At 44.0% G+C, this 18,949-nt stretch overlaps 1 protein-coding gene across 1 annotated transcript; it reads left to right on the top strand.

Annotated features, from left to right (window-relative positions):
- Nucleotides 1–1,701: 1,701 nt before the first annotated feature.
- On the top strand, nucleotides 1,702–18,493 carry mtnr1al (melatonin receptor type 1A like). Its single transcript, XM_010742925.3, has 2 exons — nucleotides 1,702–2,412; nucleotides 17,282–18,493. The coding sequence occupies exons 1-2, from the start codon at nucleotides 2,118–2,120 to the stop codon at nucleotides 18,049–18,051; spliced, it is 1,065 nt and encodes a 354-aa protein (XP_010741227.1). The 5' UTR covers nucleotides 1,702–2,117; the 3' UTR covers nucleotides 18,052–18,493.
- Nucleotides 18,494–18,949: the final 456 nt, after the last annotated feature.

The following is an 18,949-nucleotide window of genomic DNA, read 5'->3' as shown; positions in this document are numbered from 1 at the left end:
GACTGTTTGATGAATGACAGCGCTCCGTGTTAATCCCACTGATGGTCAAAGGTCAGTTTGTGTTTGTACCACATGCATGGGGAGGTTTTCAGACCCGGGCTGCAGGGGATTTGCTGATGGGGAGCAGAGCTGGCGTCACATCAGAACCAGAGTCCATGTAACTGGACTCAGCAGCCTCTATAGACGTGATGACAGAGGACTAGTCAGTGATATTAGCTGCTGGATGATTGGTGATGTGCAGTATAAGAAGCAGCTGCACTTCTCTCCGCCTCACCACTCACAGTGAAGAAGCCTGAATATTTCCCTGACACCTAAAGAGCTCGCTATAAATGCTGCAGAGATGTCAAGCTGAGTTAAAACCTTTTCTATTTTAAAGCAGCAACATACAGGATGATTTGATCTATTTCAAAATATATCAACAAGAATCTTTTTGTCCAATGCAAATGAATTCCTCATGAGTCCCGCGCCAAACATTTTACATCTGCACTTCCAAATTTCCGCTGTCCTCCAGCTCTGTAACCCAAGACAGGAAATGGTTCTGTGGGCTTTGTGTGTTTGGAATAAACAGAACTCGATGAATGGAACAATAAGAGGAAAGATATTCTGGCCCAGCAGTCTCCCAGGTTTCTTTTCTCTCACTCTGACTGCTCATAAAACTAATTCAAAGAGGCAATAACCGTGAAGGGGATTTTTAATAATAGCTTCACCATTTTTTATCTGCCACTAACTGACTGGCTGCCGTCCAACACTGAAACACCCTCACTAACACTATCACCTGATCACAGCTGCAGAATGCGTCTGTGCCTTTTGGTCATTTATGATATTTTAAATCTGATCACAGCCACTTAACGCTTAAAAAAAGACCTGCAGTGATCCTATAGTGGATTTAATGTAGATTAATATGTGTGTTTAAAGTCTTTACAAGACAGAGGGACGTGAACCGACCGATGATGACTGGGAGGCGCGCTTCCGTGGAGATAAGGGTGCGCGCGTCGCAACATCATCTGGAAGAGCCGATAAGAAGCCAAGCGAGAAAGAGCATCACTGTGGATGAAAGGAAAGCGTTCGGAGCGCAGGTGACCCCGGTGGAAAGATGAACAGATGACGGCAGAGACGGAGAGAAAGACACACGAAGAGAGCGCATGACTGAGAGGAAAGAGGGGGTGACCGGAACGCGCACTTTTACGCAAAACCACAGCAGAGAGAGAGACAGAGCGTAAAGGAGAGAGAGAGAGAGAGAGAGAGAGAGCGTAAAGGAGAGAGAGAGAGAGAGAGAGACAGAGAGAGAGCGTAAAGGAGAGAGAGAGAGAGAGAGAGAGAGAGAGAGAGCGTAAAGGAGAGAGAGAGAGAGAGAGACAGAGACAGAGAGACAGAGCGTAAAGGAGAGAGAGAGAGAGAGAGAGCGTGCGCATCCCTGCTGGATGCTATAAGGCTCGTGAGCTTCCTCCACGCTCAGAGTTGAAGTTGCTTTCCGCACGTGAGAGTCTGAATGGCGACAGAGCGCGGGCAGCTGACACTGAATGAAGCGGGAATCACGAGTAACCGGACGGATCTGTGAATGAAACATCAGCTGATTCACAAACTGCTGCGAGAAGCTTCTGACCTGCGTTTAGACTTTCTGCGTCTTTCTGTCCTTGAATATTTTGATCTCTGAGGATTCCTTTAAAACAAACACAGATTTGTTTCCTCTTGTTTGTCTGTGCCAGCTTGGAGACGCATCGCCCCGGTGCCATTACGCGCAGCGAGGCGCACAGCTCCCCGGTAGTCTGGCAGCCACATGGACGCGGGTTGTGGGGATGCTGAAGGAGCTGCAGCACCCCCTGAAACCAGGCACCATAAAGACACAGTTTATGTGACGCTTCCCCTCTTTGTCACCGGGATATAGACTCCACGTGTCATAAACTACATGTTTAAATCCTTTTAGAGTCCTTTAGAGGAACTCCCTCCTCCTCTCCTGTAGTTCTAGTTGTGATTTCAGGTTCAGGTGTTAACAAAAAAAAAAAAAAAAAACTGATCCCGGACTTTCAAATTAAAGCCACAAAATGACGTCATGAGTCCACATCAACACCCCAACTCGGAGTGACCGACTTCCAGCGTCTCCGGACATCTCGTGCGTTATGCTGAATGGACCGACCTTCCGCGACCGCGACCCGATGCGACTCGTCGACCCGAGGCACCTCCCGCAACTGATGTCCTTGGAGGACCATGAGCCCACTATGGTGGAAGGGACCCTGGTGCCCCGCAACTCCACGCCGGCAGGGGAGGAGGGGACTCCGGGTCAGCAGCATCAGTCCTTCCCCTGGGTAGTGACCCTGCTGGCCGGCGTCCTGATCACGACCATCGTGGTGGATGTTATAGGGAACCTGCTGGTCATTGTGTCCGTGTTCAGGAACAGGAAACTCAGGAAAGCAGGTAGAGGAAACTAAACTCTGTTTTTATCAAATCTGGTGAATATTAAATAGTGTTATATCCCTGTGAACTTGAATTTATGCTCTTGTACCTTCAATTCTCTCATAAGATTGCCCTTTAAAGCTTTGAGCAATGTTCTAATTTAGATTTCTTAAGTTTTCACATGAATTCTATTGAAATATTCTGCACAAACATCATGAAATCCTTAAAACAATAAGTCCTTAAATGTCACTAAAAAGATTTTATTATTACTGATTATGATACACCACTACCCTGCAGACACTACGTCCACTGACAGCAGTGAGAGTGAATCTCCACACTCCCTGCCTAATGATGACACAGTATGCTTTGTAACATTCAGTTTCTGACACTTTCTCCTCGTTATGGGATCATCAGCAGGACAGGTCAGGTTGGAGAAGTTGTTCCACCTCCTCAGAGTTGCACTCCTCTGTCGGCTCCATGCGGTGTGACTCCCAGCAGATCGCTTCTTCACACTTTGACAGGAGGTTTTTTTTTTTTGGCAGCTGCAGACGATCAAACACCGAACACTGACATGTTGTTCTAGTTTTATACAAACAGACAGAATCTCTGTCACCCGTCAGTGACAGTCAGCTCTGCAGATGCAGCTTTTGGAGGGTTGCCACGCTTGGCTCTCGTTCAAGGACTTCTGGAAGCTAAAAGTAGTGAAGAGAGAGTCGGTGACTCACTGTAATCGATGTGTAAATCTGATAGTAGCCACTGACTGATGTGGACTTGGAAGAGCAACACTGTGCATAAATAACCCAGGCACTCAGGACTCCTCAAACACACAGATGGAGAGAGAGAGAAAATCAATTTAGCCTCCTAATTGTTATCTCTCACTCGGCAGCATGCTCTGAAGCAGAAGATATCACATTAAAAGCACTCAGCGAGGACGGGCGGCCTGTTTTTCTTTTTGCACACATAAGACAATATATGAATATTTATGAGCTTCCATTTACGACCCTGGTGGAACTTCCTGTGAAGCTCCAATATTAACAATCAAGGCAGGGAAATCAATTTAAATGCTTGTTTGTTTGACGGTCAAAACCAAAATCAGCCCGAGAGGAGGAGGAGGAGGAGGAGGAGGAGGAGGAGGAGGAGGAGGAGGAGGAGGAGGAGGGGATGCCCTTGATTGAAAGGATTGGAGAGCTGCCATTCAGTGAAAGCACTTAACCTAATTTCTGTGTTAATGGACTCAACAGGAGGTTGTACTAGGAGGAAATTAACGCACATTGTGGCAAAACCTTGAGCACGACTGGTTGTGAAAATATTTCACCACTAACAGGTGGTGACAGGTTTAATGTTTATGCAATGTTTGGTTTTGGTTTGGTTTTGGGGCGGCTGTGGCTCACAGGCAGAGCGGGTCGTCCACTAATCAGATGATCGGCGGTTCGATCCCCGGCTCCTCCGGTCTGCATGTCGAAGTGTCCTTGGGCAAGACACTGAACCCCAAATTGCTCCCGAAGGCTGTGCCATCGGTGTGTGAATGTGTATGAATGGTTAGCTCCACAAACTGATGAGCAGTTGGCACCTTGCATGGTAGCCAATGCCATCAGTGTATGAATGTGTGTGAATGGGTGAATGAGATATGTAGTGTAGAGCGCTTTGATGGTCGGAAGACTAGAAAGGCGCTATATAAGTACAGTCCATTTACCATTTACCATTTAGAAAAAGGTTGTACAGTTGAATGCACAGAGCGTAGATCACAGTCACGGTTCAGGTGCAGAGCTGCTAACTCCATCTAATAAACCTGGACTGATGTTTGAACACTTTACAGCCGCACAGCTAGATCTAATCATATCACATGCACGTACAAATACAACCACAATCATGTGATCAAAAGTGCACCGAACTGTCGAGATACTAGTGAGATATTTGTTTAAATCTGGTGATAACAGACGTTCATTCCTACAGACTTCTACAGCTGATCTTTCACATCGCGAAGCATGTGGGAAAGTTGGAATTTATGTTTGTGCAAGTTATCTAGTAATAAAACGATGAGTGAGGAGGACGGGGAGACGGAGAACACCGAGGGAGTGTGTACGGAAAACTTGTTTGCTTCTTCAGCATTTCTGTTAATGTCAAGCTGCTCCAGCTTCTGTTTCTGTGGCTCTCCAAGAAAACCTTTTCTATGTTTCAATATCGAGTTGTGGGGAAGGAAAGGTTATTTCCATCGTTAAATATAGAGACAAAAAGATACCTGAGCACTGCTGTCTCATATTCTTTTGGATGGACATCAAGGACATATGCCGTGTCCGTCCAGAAGAACTGGGAAGATTATTGTTACACTGAATTTTTGGATGTGAATGTGCCTCTTGTTGATTGGCCTTAAACCTAACAAAGAGGTGAGGCTGCCAGGCAGAAGTACTCGATGTACACGTTCACTAAAACTTTTGCTTTTTCAACGTCAAGCACATCCACGCTAAAATAAAGTCACTGAAAAGATGTGGAGACATTGGTCAAATGTGACTTTAATGTCTAAATAGTTTGTGACATGGAGGTCACCAACTATTTCACTGATTCTGGTGAAACTGGATCATATTTTATGATTTTATGGAGGAAATGTTTCTGGTTTTCCCTCTGATGTCCTCCGGCTGCTCCGCCTCATGAAAACTGCAGTAAAAGATTGTTTGGACGTTGGTTCCTGGGTTTGATTCCACTCTGTGTGTCTCTGTGCCTCAGTGTCAGCCACAGTAAGAAGACATTAAAGACGGTTTTGCTTCAGGAGGTTTAACTCGATTGGCCCCTCAGGCTTCAACGCCCTGCTGCCCAAATGTGTCTTTCTTTTCTGGCTCTGACCCACAGGATGGTTTAAAATTGAGTTTCTGAGTCTTAACGAGTTACCTTGCAGACCTGAGTCATGTTAAAGACACTGCAGACTGTCAATCCAAGCATCTTCTGCAGCAGCATTTTACTGCAGGAGTTCAGACACTAAAAACTTTGTGTAACTTTTCTGTAATGAAATAACAGATTTTCTTCACATCCGTACGTCTGTTCTCACTCTATGTAACTTTGGGCTCCGGGTCGGGAGAAGTACGTAACGCTTTACGGCACTAAGTCACACAGCAGCAACTATTTCACTGATTCTGGTGAAACTGGATCATATTTTATGGAGGAAATGTTTTCTGGTTTTCCCTCTGATGTCCTCCGGCTGCTCCGCCTCAACTCTCTGTGATTTACAGAGTTTATGACGGACAGTGAAGTAAACTGAAGCTGCTGTTAGCTCTTGTTGGCTCAGTTTGTTAGTTGGGATCAAAGCACCATGGGAGTGTTAGTGTTTGTACCACAGGCGTTTTAGACCACCGGGAAGAAGGAGAGGAGGTTTTTTTTTTTAGACCTGGGTGAGTGAAGTCCTGGAGCAGAGTCAGTGTCATGCCAGAACAGGAGCTGGGCGATCAGGCAGATACAGTGTCCATATTTACCACAGTGGGTAAACATTTCCCCACTGTGTTGCTTTAAGATGGAGTAATCAGTAGCACGGACAAAGAGCAGATGTTCATGAAAGGATCTGAGTGACATTTAGAGTTCATCACAGCCGGCTCTGCTGTGGATTACTCTGTCAGAGTGGGTCTGTCGTCTGACCCCGATGAGGGGAGAGACGCTGATCCACCGGCTCCAAGATCAATAAAAAATATTTGATCCGTTCATGCTTTGAACATAATTTATTATTATATTTGTATCTTCAGGTCTTTTTACGGAGCTCGAGCAGCTGCAAACCGAGTGTGTGCAGATCATGAATGAAGGTTATCTGTCGGCTTTGGGTGGATCTTTTGACATAATGAACTGTGACAGGATCAGGTAATGTGTCTCTGACAGGGCAGATGGAGAGAGGAGATGATGGATGGAGGGGAGGGCGAGAAAATGCAAGAAGAGGAGGATAGCACGCTGGAAGAAAGAAAAGGAATTCAGAGAGAGAAACTGGGAGACACGAGAGACCTGACAGGGCAGGAGAGGAGGGAAGAGAAGAGTAATTAAGAGCAGAGGAGAGTGATTGAAAAGAGAACGCTGTGGGAAGGTGAGGAGAAGAGTGTGTGAAGGAGAATCAGGAAGGCAGGAGATGAATTGAAGAGGAGGGCTGAGGAGATGAGGTAACCTGAAGAAAAAGGGGGAAGGGGGGAGATAAGAGAGGACAGGAGAGGGAGATGAGATGAATAAGGAGGCGACGGGAAGGATAAATGAGAGCGAGGGAACAATTCATCCAGTTCTCCACCTTTAACCATTACGCCTTCACTCAGGGATCACAGGCATCCGGCAGGCTGATGGGAAAACAGGAACTAAATGACTTTTTTTCACTGATGGATGGATGACAGCTTTGGTGAAGCTGATGGGAATGACAGAATAATGTGGCTGTTTGTGTATTGATTTATGGCCATGCTAATTTGTCATTGTGACAAGCGTGGAGCTCCGGAGCATGACCGTGACCGCATGATAGCAGATTTATACACCCAGGCGACAGAGAGAAGGATGATTCAAAGTAACACAGCGGAGAAATCTGAAGTTCTTTATTCACTGTGGTGAATATGTTCAGCTGTACTCGAGTATTTCTTCTGATTACATTACTTATGATCAAAAACTTGCAAGACGACAACCAAACATCAGCAAGGTCAACAACACAAGACCTAGCAGTCACGAACCTGCAGCGTTTTCTCTGACATTATAGCAGCTCTGGTTCTGGCACGACACCAGCTCTGCTCCCCGTCAGCATTCCCGCACGCTCCGTGACTTTAAACCTCCTCTTCTTCTTCCCAATGGTCCAAAACACCTGTGGTACACTTTACTTCACTGTCCATCATGAACTCTGTAAATCACAGAGAGTTGAGGCGGAGCAGCCGGAGGACATCAGAGGGAAAACCAGAAAACATTTCCTCCATAAAATATGATCCAGTTTCACCAGAATCAGTGAAATAGTTGCTGCTGTGTGACTTAGTGCCGTAAAGCGTTACGTACTTCTCCCGACCCGGAGCCCAAAGTTACACAGTGTGAGAACAGACGTACGAATGTGAAGAAAATCTGTTATTTCATTATAGAAAAGTTACACAAAGTTTTTAGTGTCTGAACTCCTGCAGTAAAATGCTGCTGCAGAAGATGCTTGGACTGACAGTCTGCAGTGTCTTTAACATGACTCAGGTCTGCAGGGTAACTCGTTAAGACTCAGAAACTCAATTTGAAACCATCCTGTGGGTCAGAGCCAGAAAAGAAAGACACATTTGGGCAGCAGGGCGTTGAAGCCTGAGGGCCAATCGAGTTAAACCTCCTGAAGCAAAACCGTCTTTAATGTCTTCTTACTGTGGCTGACACTGAGGCACAGAGAGAGACACAGAGTGGAATCAAACTCAGGAACCAACGTCCAAACAATCTTTTACTGCATCAAGCTTAGATCTAACTTTGTACAGTCTGACATCACAGATAGTGTATCTATGAAGTGTGTGTGTGTGTGTGTGTGTGTGTGTGTGAACCTTTAGTCGATTTCCTCCTGGAACTCTAAGTTGAAACTTGCAGCTGGAGCTGTACATGTTTCCATTAACTCTTCATGTGCTGATCCATCAACACATTTTAAAGGTACCGTGTAAACGTAGAAACTTTACACACCCATGCTTGTCAGCAGGTAGTTTTCTTCTTCATGTCTTTTTTTTTGGTGGATTACAATGTTTACTGACACATCACTGCCACCTAATGACAATCAGTGGAATAGCATGAAAGCATTGTGTGTGATGTCACCTGTTCGATCCCGGCTCCTCCAGTCTGCATGTCGAAGTTTCCTTGGGAAAGAAACTGAACCCCACATTGCTCCCTGTGAGTCGCTTTGGATAAAAGCGTCAGCTCAGTGCAAGTGTACTGTGTTTAGTTTACATGTTAGGGTATTTTTACAGTGTAGTATTAGTACTTTTACTTAACACAGTACAAACAAGACAGTAAGACACGTTCTTCTATTCCAACATAACTCTTTGGTGGAGATTATCGCTGCAATGATTAGTTGATTAATCGATTAGTTGTCAACTATTAAATTAATTGCCAACCATTTTTTGAAGTGATTCATAGTTTTGACAAAAAAAACAAATTCAGCTTCTCAAAGGTGAAATTTCTGTAATCTCCGTGAGTATAAAACAAGACGTCTTGGGCATTTTATGGACAGAACAATGACTTGATTATTGAAGAAGATCAATTGCTAATGAAAATAGTCGTTAGTTGCAGCCCTCGTTAAAATAGTTTTCACACTCTCCATGCAGAACCACAAAACCTTGCAAACTGAGTCCATCTGCTCTAGAAGAAGATAATACACTGACTTAAATCTGATATATGAAATATATGTCATGAGAGAAATGTCAGCAGTCTCACACAGATGGAGTTCGGTCAGTTTTGAGTGTGGGATGGAGGGTTGGTGTTACTCTCGTATCTTGAGAAGTAAAGCTGAGCAGATGGCTGTTCTCTGGGCGTTGCACAGAATCCCAAACCAACCGGTCAGACAGCTGGAAGCCAGCGAGAAGGGAGGGGGGCTGCTCTGCTCTGAAATATCCCACTGAGGAGATTTACTCCTAAGATAAGCTCACGATTCTTCTCTGACCTTCATTTTCATTTCAAGACGCACCAGAGTTCACTGTGAGGAAATCCACAAGCCGCCGACGTCTCCGGAGAGATGAAACTTATTATGTAAATGAGCGAACTTTCTGCAGAAGACAAGTTTCACTCAGTTTGAGTCTGTGATGACCACCAACAGACATGAACAAACATACATGCGTAGCTATAATTAGGCTCGGCCTTTTATTGCGTTTTTATTAAACTGGGAGTGGACTTGTCCGTCCAAATCTCTAATCAGATCTGTGCAGGCTGAGCCTTCCACACGTTTTAAAGCAGCATTGCAGGGGAAGTTTTTGTGATTTAGTGTTTGAAAGCACAATCCCACTGAGGTACAGGTGTATTTGATTACATTACCCATGGTGAAAAACTAACACTAACACTCACCAACCACTAAAAGTCAGTCCCACATTTACTCTTGTCCTTCTTCATCACCCACTTTTCTCTTCTTAGCTTCATTCATCAAAGTCTTATGTCTTTTCTCCTCTGTCATTATTTCAATAGAAGCTAAATACAAATACTAAGACCGATCCCAAGTGCTACAACACTGCGACAAAGTGACTTTTCCTGCATGTCCAAAACTCACATAGTGTGGCATCTGTAGCACCATTGAATGACACACAAAAAAGCATAAAATGTGTTAATGAAGGGCGCCCTGGTAGTTCACCTGGTACTGCTGTAGCAACCCTGGTTCTGTTCTGGCCTGTGGATCTTTCCCTTTTGCTGTGAGTGCCTAAAAAGTTGAATAATTCTTGAGTTTTCTACAAGAAAATGTTGAATAAAAATAAATAAAAATATCAGTGAATCATTTGCAGCATCAACATTTGGTGACTGGCCAGATGTTCCATCATTATTATGATAAAAGCACAATATGGACAGCACTGGGATCCTTTCAAAGTCTAATTGCTGTAAATCAGTCGTTTATAAATGTAATTTGTCTGAGACCACTTCTGCAGTGAAATCAAACCTCATGATCAATGTGTCCATTATGTCATCAAAAAACCTCCAGCAGAGTTTAGGAGCTACAGTACAGTGCGACCCAAAAGTGGTGCATTTAACTATATGAGTTGTTTGAGAAGTTTTTTCAGAAAGTTTTGTTGTGACACTGTTTTTTCCTCGTGATCTCGTGTCACCTCACCATTTAGTGAGTATCAGGTGCTCAAAGACGTATTGTTGGTGAGACGGACACTGGATTGTATCAAAGTACTTCAGATTGGAAGCAGCCATTGGTGCCGAACCTTTTTTTGGCTGTAAAACCTGTTTCGGCTGCTCCTGATGCTGACAGCAGCGTTTCATCTATTCATCTATTTCTCCCATTATGAATGTCATTTTATCCGCGGCAGGTCTGACAGTTCATTTTCTCTTTTCAGCCGTCTGAATGAATGCCTCTTGTTAACTATAGGCAATATGAGGAGAGCAGTGTAATGCCTACCTGTCATTAAACCTTTACGGCTTCAGTGTTGGGTGACTGTACTGCCCGAGCAAGGTCACAGCTGGCCGGCAGCGAGTCCTGCCACGGTATGGTACAGTACTCGCTGTAGTAAAAGGATTTTCAACAGCTCTTAGAAGCACGGACGGACAAGCAAGTGTCACGGAGGGCTGACGGCGTTGTTGTTGCCGCTTGGTCATAGCAGGTGAACTCAACAAGTCGTGCATGTTTACAACAACGAGCTAAATATTGCATAGAAAAGAATACATGAATACAAAGACAATGTTTGAAGATGGTGGCAAAGATCTGGAGAATTCTTAATGTAAGTAAATGTTGGGACACATTAATGGTGTTTGCATTTGAATTGTTTGGCTGTGATTATAAAGGTTCTGGTAATGATGGTGTGTAATGGTGCATAATGGCTGCTTTGGCACTGTTTGACGATTATGGACAGTTAACGAGAGAGTCATCCATCGAGATGACTTCCTGCATGGCTGTTGAATAATCGCCAATCCAATCCAACAAGAAGAACTCAGACTGTAACGTGTGGATACTGATCATTGGGCGTTCGGAGCCTCAGATTGGCCATGAAGAAAAAAGAAAATGCTTTCTCTCTTTGTACACTCCAATGTCATGCACACAAATGAACCAAAACATGGGAACAAATTGTACCTTGTGCACACAAATGCATTTAGAACGTTAGTATAGTTAAATGCAGCCTCCAGATATTTCGTTATGGCTCCTTACTGGTGGTTTTCAGGCAAACAGCTCCTCTGAAAGGGGTGCAGTTAACAGTTCAGGGATATTTCTCTCTCCAGAGTCATTTCTGAACCTGAAAAAGTCTTTTTCATATCACACCCTCTGGGATTGGACTAATCAACGAGACAAACCTAATTTGGAAACGCTGCCATTGCTCCAGGCGTGACATGAGGAATGTAATTGTTCTTCTTTCTTGTTGTTCTAAGTTTTTCAGGTCCAATTTTATTGTGAGTAAAACTGTTACTCTAAGTTACTCTAGAGCGTTTCTTTTAGCCGTGGATAACTCACAATCATGAGACCTTATAGTGAAACTCCCGCTCCACAGAGAGTAAAAGAGAGATGTTAAGGCAGCAGAAACAGGTGGCAAGAAGCCAACGAACGGCAGCTGCATTATGAAGGCATGTGCTCTGCTGCGGCGTGTGACATGAAGTCATGACCTCCCTCGCCCCCCCGACATCGTGTCCGATGAGCCCGACCTGATCCCAACCACCTGCGAAACTTCGTGCTGCAGCAAGCGCACCTGTCCGAGGACTCAGCCACTCCGGTGCGCTGCCACAGCGCCGTGATTTATTTGATCTAATTTCCTTTAACTGCTCGGATGCTTTATCATTTTATATAATTCTGTCTGTTTGTATTTGCAGCAGTGGTGAGGATGTGGCCGCTGCTGGAGGCGTTTGAGACACAGTGCGTCTCATTTTTAACCTCACACCCTCAGATTGTGACTTTGGAAGTAAATTTGTTTTATAGATTTCTCTGCTGTGTTTGTCTCGTTACGTTTAATGCGATGCAACCTCACACCCACTGACATGGTGCTGCATACCATCACAAATCTATGTTTGACTGTCACCTCCTGAAAGGTTGGAGTTTTGTCTGATGTGGATCACCGAGGCTGTTGTCAGGTTTTCGGTGGCGTTATCAATCATGTTTTCACAAAAATCTGGAAAATGGTGTATTGTGGTAAACCGTCTGTCCTCAGTCTGGTGGTTTGCTTATAGAGGAAGCAGCTCTTTGGCTAACATGCCCAGGAGCCAATCATGAACCATGAAGTCAGGTAACGTGGCCGTTCTGACCAATGAAAGAGCAGGAGGCGGTGCTTTAAAGGTCATATTTACCTTCTGTTCGATGAAATCTTCCTGAACTGTTGCAGTGTTTATGTCATATGGGATGCATAGTAAACTAAAATAGTTGTGTGATTGCAGATTAGGTCATGTGAGGGTTTAAAATATTCTGCAGTAGTGAGTTGCTGCCCCGAGTGAAGCAGTTCAAGTGTCTCTGAGTCTGGCATAGAGATGCAGTCATGCAGACATTGTACATAGGTTGTGCATTTGGCTATATTTGATGACTAAACCTGAAACACTGCCATGAAAACTAGTTGCAGAACAGAAAAAGAGTTTGAGTGTTCTTTAAAAAGTTGTGAAGGTCACGGATGAATGGACCATCCTAACCTCAGTTTGATAACCTCCTGTCTCTTCACAATATTCCTGCATGATCCAGAAATGTCAGTTAAAGGTTGAGTGACGCAGACAAAGTGTCTATTTTTTCCTGCAAACTAAAACTCCGTATCTTTCTGTTTCGGGGGTTGACAGCAGTGTTTGCTGTTGTACTTGAAGGTAGACGCAGCAGTCAGAGCTGCCATCAGGATCACACGCTGGCAGCGGCGGCGGCGGCGGCTGTGGTGTTGAACACACTCGCTTGAACACGCTGCTGAGAAACTCAGCGGAGTGAAAGAACGAACACAACGAGCTCGCTTCAGAATAGACTCTCTCTGCGGTGACGAGATGCTCGTCTGAGCGCGACGTGCTGTTACAGTAACTTTAAAAACTTTATGCTGCCTCCACACGACAGATGATCTCATTAGATTCTGGAGCCACGCGCTGCATACATTTACATTTCAATGTAGAAAAGCCAATGTCTTTGAAACGACTGCAAAGATCAGAGCACGCTGATGGAAATCTTCCTTTATCGTTTGTCTTCATGAACAGACTAATCAGCACAACTGGTTGTGTTTAATTTATCATTGGTTCACATTCATGATGTGCTGGGGCTGTGTCTATTTGTGCTCAGTGTAACCGCTGTGAAATACAAATAGGTTTTTATTTCACTGATTAGCCGGCTTTATCGATGACAGCGCTCGCTCACATTATTCACTGTCTACATCGCTGGACCACAGCTCACTCAGCGCTGCAGCTCAGTCTCATACATCCACCTGAATATCCTCAGCTTCAAGCTTCAGAGACATTTCAGGCTGACGTGTGGCGTCAGGTTGTGTTTCTTTTTTTCACTGCTGCAGCCACAAAGCTCTACGGCTACACCATTCAAATGAATGCAAAAACCTGTTTTTACTGCAGCACCAGAGTTGGTCTGGAGCTGATCTAAGGCAGTATTCAGAGTCTGCCAAAAACCACCTGTGAGCGATGAAACATAATCAACGTTTCTGACGATTACAAAAGCACAAAACCAAAAGATCATGGAGCAAACTCTGATACCTCAATAAGACACTTAAAACCAGACCAAAGCTTTTGGATAAAACATCTTACAGAACCTGACCTGGAGGACTGAATCTTCAGAGATGTAGTTTTAACGTGGCTCCTAAGATTTCAACTATTTCAGTACCCAACAGCGCATAAATCACTTAAAGATATCACCACTTCAGCAAACTAAATAACCTGTAATATATATATATACACAGTATTTACTATCAAGGCACCATCCAGCATTCTGAGTACATTTGTTTTGACTTCAGCTGCTTTTCTTTCTTCATTTTCTCCTTTAAATTGACTCGTGTCTCTGGTGCTGTTATTTCCTTCTAAGTAAAGGATCTTAATGTGTTTTTCCACCCCTGCTGACCTGCACCTCGTGCTTCTATATAAAGATAAAGTTTAAATGTGGACCGTGGGCGCAGCTGAAGCACCTTCGAGTACACAGCATCGATATGTTTACAGCACGGTCGGGTGTAATGAGAGCGGCTGTGGCTGTGGTAAAGACAGAACCACGGACTGATACACATTGGCTGGCGGTTAACAAGCCACAGCTCTTCTTTAAGTAGCCTCCTGTGACGCACTGGAGACAAAGGGCAGAATAAGAACGATGAAGCTTCTTCATAATGAAGATGGAGTCTGAGGGTGATAAAGGCTGAACAGATCAGCAGGTAGAACAAAGTGTTGTTAAAGTGGACGGAGTTAACAACCACACACTCCCCTCCTAATTTGATAAAGGCGTCCACCAAAACATCTCCATTACAGCAGTTTGTCAGAGATCCGACGCTGCTGGAGGGCTAACGTGCACAAGTCTGCTGTAAATGTTTCATCATTAAGGTGAAGGTCGGGCGATGCGTCATCGTTGAAGAAGACAAGTGGTACAAATTTATTAGGTTGGCTACGTACCAATGGAGTCAGCCTGTCACAGTGACTGGAATGATAAAGTGAGAGTATTTGTTGTCTGCAAATGGGCTACAATAAAACAGTACCACTGTATCTATATATCTTTATCTGAGTTCTCTTGTTACCCAGATACAACTTAGGGCTTTGAAAAACATTTCATGTAATCAACAACGCTTTCATTTACTAAAGGGCTGAATATACTCTCTATAGAGACGGTGGATATGCACATGGTTCTGTTTACTAGGTGGCAATGGGTCATAAATTTCAGGCTGCATGCTGACAGTCTACACGTACATGCTGACTGAAGAAATGGACGTCATACAGACCCTTGAACCGTTAAATTTTCGCTGTCAACAACAGTTTTTCTTTTTCTTCAAGGTAGAGCTGTAAAGAGAAAGCCTCCTTGCCTATGAGGGTTTTTTAATCATCAAAAGAAACAAAAAAAAATGTAATAAATCGGTAGAAACTGACGATTGCTGAAAATGATAAACCAGATATCAGTTTAGTGGATGAGAGCAGGGTGGTAACATACATTAATGGTAGACCATCGGAAGTTAAAAACTTCTTTTAACTTTGCTATGTTTCTTTTTATTCAACTGTCTGATCCCATGTGCCATGGAATAGTTGTCACTCATTTAATTTCACTAAAATAATAGTTAAATGTTATCCTCACGGTGGCGCTCGAAAACTAACAGTGGTTTAGTCGGGATTCATCTGAACAAAAATGTGACACCAATGGTTTTACTGGGAGCCTCTGGGACTTTAGTTGGTGGTAATGAAGAAAGAAACAATCTACTACTTTTTCCATTTTCCTCACTTTGAATTATCCTGAATTCAAATGCAACCAAATGGCTGTCGCTGAAAAGACTAATGTGGCTTTAAACATTAAAAGTCAAAAACATTTTTAAGACTCAACTTTACTTTTCCTGCACAAACCTTTTTCAAGTAATTACATCAACAGGATGAGAAGAGAAGATTTGAATAGAAATAATGAAAATTAGCATAACACAATAACAGCTGAGTTTTGGTTAAAAGATCTTCACTCAAAAGAAAACAGAAAGAAAGCAAAGCAGAAAAAGAAAACAGCTGAATTGGAGTTAGAGGGAAATATTATCTGAGACAGAAACCTAGCTGCCTTACTAATACAGGACGGACACAGGAGAGTTTTGTACAATGGCTGGAGAATTGAAATGCTGCACAGTCCACTCGAGGCGACAGCAGGGAAATGTTAAACTCCTAAATCAGACCCTGGAATTTCATTTCCCCATGTGGGAGACCTTTACAGCACATCAGCAGGGGGCGAGAACTTTTTTTTTTATTGTCAAAGCATGAGCCGAAAAACCGTCATGAACTCTAATCCACCTGCTGCTGCGACTGGAATACAAACCAGCGCTCACTCTCTCTCACCTGTCCTCGCTAGATTTGGACAGTCATATTCATTAGCATGTAATGATGGCGGAGACATTTAACTGGGAGTGATGAGCTAAATGATCCGGATGCTAATACACTTAGAGGGGAATGTGATCCGGCTGGGTTTTTGGGGTTTATGGTTTTCGTCTGCTGCTCGCTCGTCTGTTTTTGTTTGCTGCTTTCCGTCGGTACCGTCCTGTTCCGAGTTGATCCGAGGCTCTGCGTTCTGAATTTGTTTTGCTTTTGTTTGTGTTCTGCTTCATTCCTTCTATGACAGCCCTTGTTTCTTTCTTGACATGTTGTTTTTACATTTGCTGGCTTCAGATCTTGTCTCTCAAGTTCACTTACAAAAAGAGGCCAGGAAATACACCACTGTTTTACTCTCAACATTTTCTCCTAACAGTATTACCTCATATGTACGTGGTTTTGTGTGTTTGAATCCAGAAGCTACTACTCTCTAAGAGGCCAAAAGATATTCAGCTTACAATGATATAAAAAAGGTACAAGCAGATAATCCTAAATTGGGACCAAAGAACGTTGGTTTTTGATTGATCTGGAGCCAGACCTCGGGGGGGAGCTTGCCAACGAGCACCTGGTGACCCTTAGTTCATGGAGCTCTGTAGGGCACAGCCTGAGGTATCATGGACCCACCACCCACAGGTAGAGGCATAAAGGTCAGGTGCTTTGCCAGCTGGGCGGTGTGCTGTTTCTTGGCATCACGAACTGGTCCTAGGGACTGGTAGGGAAGGAGCTGGAGCTTGTGCAGACATGAAACAAAATCCTTGAGCTGGACTCATCAAAATTTGGTTTCAACTGACCAATCGATTAATTCTTTGACCATTGTCTAAGCAGCGTGATAATCGTTTTACCTACACAACAGTTTTTAAGGTGAAGGCACATTGTGTTTGCCTTCAATCTGATGTGTTGGACTCCAGAGCAGCCCCACATTCAGAAACTGAACTGCATTTGTAACTACAACCATCTGTATGTTGTTGGAAAATCAAACCCAGAAGAAAAAGAAAGCACTGGTTGATGTTTGGCAGCTCAGACGGTGTCCTCTAAGGACACGTTCCCCCAAGTATTTCAAACAAATGATAAACATATGATGCCGATCTTCAATGATCATCCTCCAAAACAACCCAATCAAGTTTCAAGTCTTAGCAAGCTGGCGGCCTAAAGTGTTTGATTTTGAGAATGTTTCCAAGACAAGCAAGAATAACTGGAACTTACTCACCTTTTATATTCTCTTCTGCTCATGTTCTACCTGTCCATGACCTGTTTTCTCTCCTCGTGTCTACAGGAAACGCCTTTGTGGTGAGCCTGGCTCTTGCTGACTTGGTGGTCGCCATCTATCCCTACCCGCTGGTCCTGACTGCCATTTTCCACGATGGCTGGATCGCCGGCTACATCCACTGTCAGATCAGCGGCTTCCTCATGGGTCTCAGCGTCATTGGCTCCATCTTCAACATCACGGGCATCGCCATCAACCGCTACTGCTACATCTGTCACAGCCTTAAGTATGACAAACTGTTCTCCAACAGCAACACCATGTGCTACGTCGTGCTGGTCTGGGCGCTCACCATCCTCGCCATCGTGCCCAACTGGTTCGTGGAGTCGCTGCAGTATGACCCACGGGTGTACTCCTGCACCTTTGCCCAGTCGGTGAGCTCGCTGTACACTATCACGGTAGTGGTGGTTCACTTCATCCTGCCGATCGCCATCGTCACCTACTGTTACCTGCGTATCTGGATCCTAGTCATCCAGGTGAGGCGGAGGGTCAAGCCGGACTCGCGGCCAAAGATCAAGCCGCACGACCTCCGCAACTTCCTCACCATGTTCGTCGTGTTCGTGCTCTTCGCTGTCTGTTGGGCACCGCTGAACCTAATCGGACTGGCGGTGGCGTTGGACTCTAGGCTGGGTCGGGCGATACCGGAGTGGCTGTTCACGGCCAGCTACTTCATGGCGTACTTCAACAGCTGCCTCAACGCTGTCGTCTACGGCGTCCTGAACCACAACTTCAGGAAGGAGTACAAGAGGATCGTCCTGATCATCTTCAAGTTTCACTGCTGAGACGAGGCGCTGAGGCTGAGGCTTGTGACAAGAACAAGCTATTAAAAAGTGATAAAAGAAAGACAAACTTAACCTTTACAAGGAGGGAAAACAGTGCTAATGAAAGAATAAGAAAATAAAGGCACACATTTTGTATGAGTCAGAAAAATAGAAGAACTTGAATAGCTGGAGGTGTGGAGGAGAGGTGAGTGGGTAGAGACAAAGTAAAATAAATGATGACGCACTGAGAGTTATCAGTGATGCCTTCAGGGAAAATGAGAGACTTAAAAATAGGAGGCGGGAGGCCAGAGCTCGGGAGTAACTCTTAACTTAGTAAAGTGTTTTATCATCATGTTCTTTAAGTAATTCACTCACAAACTACGATTCAGATTAAACATTGTGATTCCCCGTTTTCCCCTTGATTCATTTTGATGCATAAACTTCACAGTGAACTGGTTACAAGTCAGAAATACCCAACGCTGTCAATGTTTCCCAGAAAAATGAGTTTTTATCGAAATGAAAAACAGATTGGTGCTTTTGGGGAATATTAAGTCGTGTGATATTTAGTAATCATCATTAAAAGGTGCTGCACACCTGTCAGTCAGTCTGTCTTCTTGGCTATATAGTTGTTAATAACAGAAATTATTTAATTCTTTGGATTAAGAAGCCGACAAATCACTGGGATGAAATAAAAAGACAGAAGACATTTGTTAAGAGTTGCAAATGTGATCACTTTAGGCTCATTCAAATCAAAACTTGCCGCCGATTGACTTGAACTTCAGTCGCTTTGACTTGATAGCATTACCCAAACATTCATTTTTAAAAGTTATTGACATGAATACATCAGTGGTCTGCACAGAAGCTCTGACAAACAAACACATGGGCTGTGTATCAAGAAGTTGAACAATGCAACAATTCA

This window comes from Larimichthys crocea, chromosome I (assembly GCF_000972845.2).
Source record: "Larimichthys crocea isolate SSNF chromosome I, L_crocea_2.0, whole genome shotgun sequence".
Taxonomy (NCBI): Eukaryota; Metazoa; Chordata; class Actinopteri; family Sciaenidae; genus Larimichthys; species Larimichthys crocea.
This window is presented reverse-complemented; position numbering and strand designations above follow the sequence as displayed.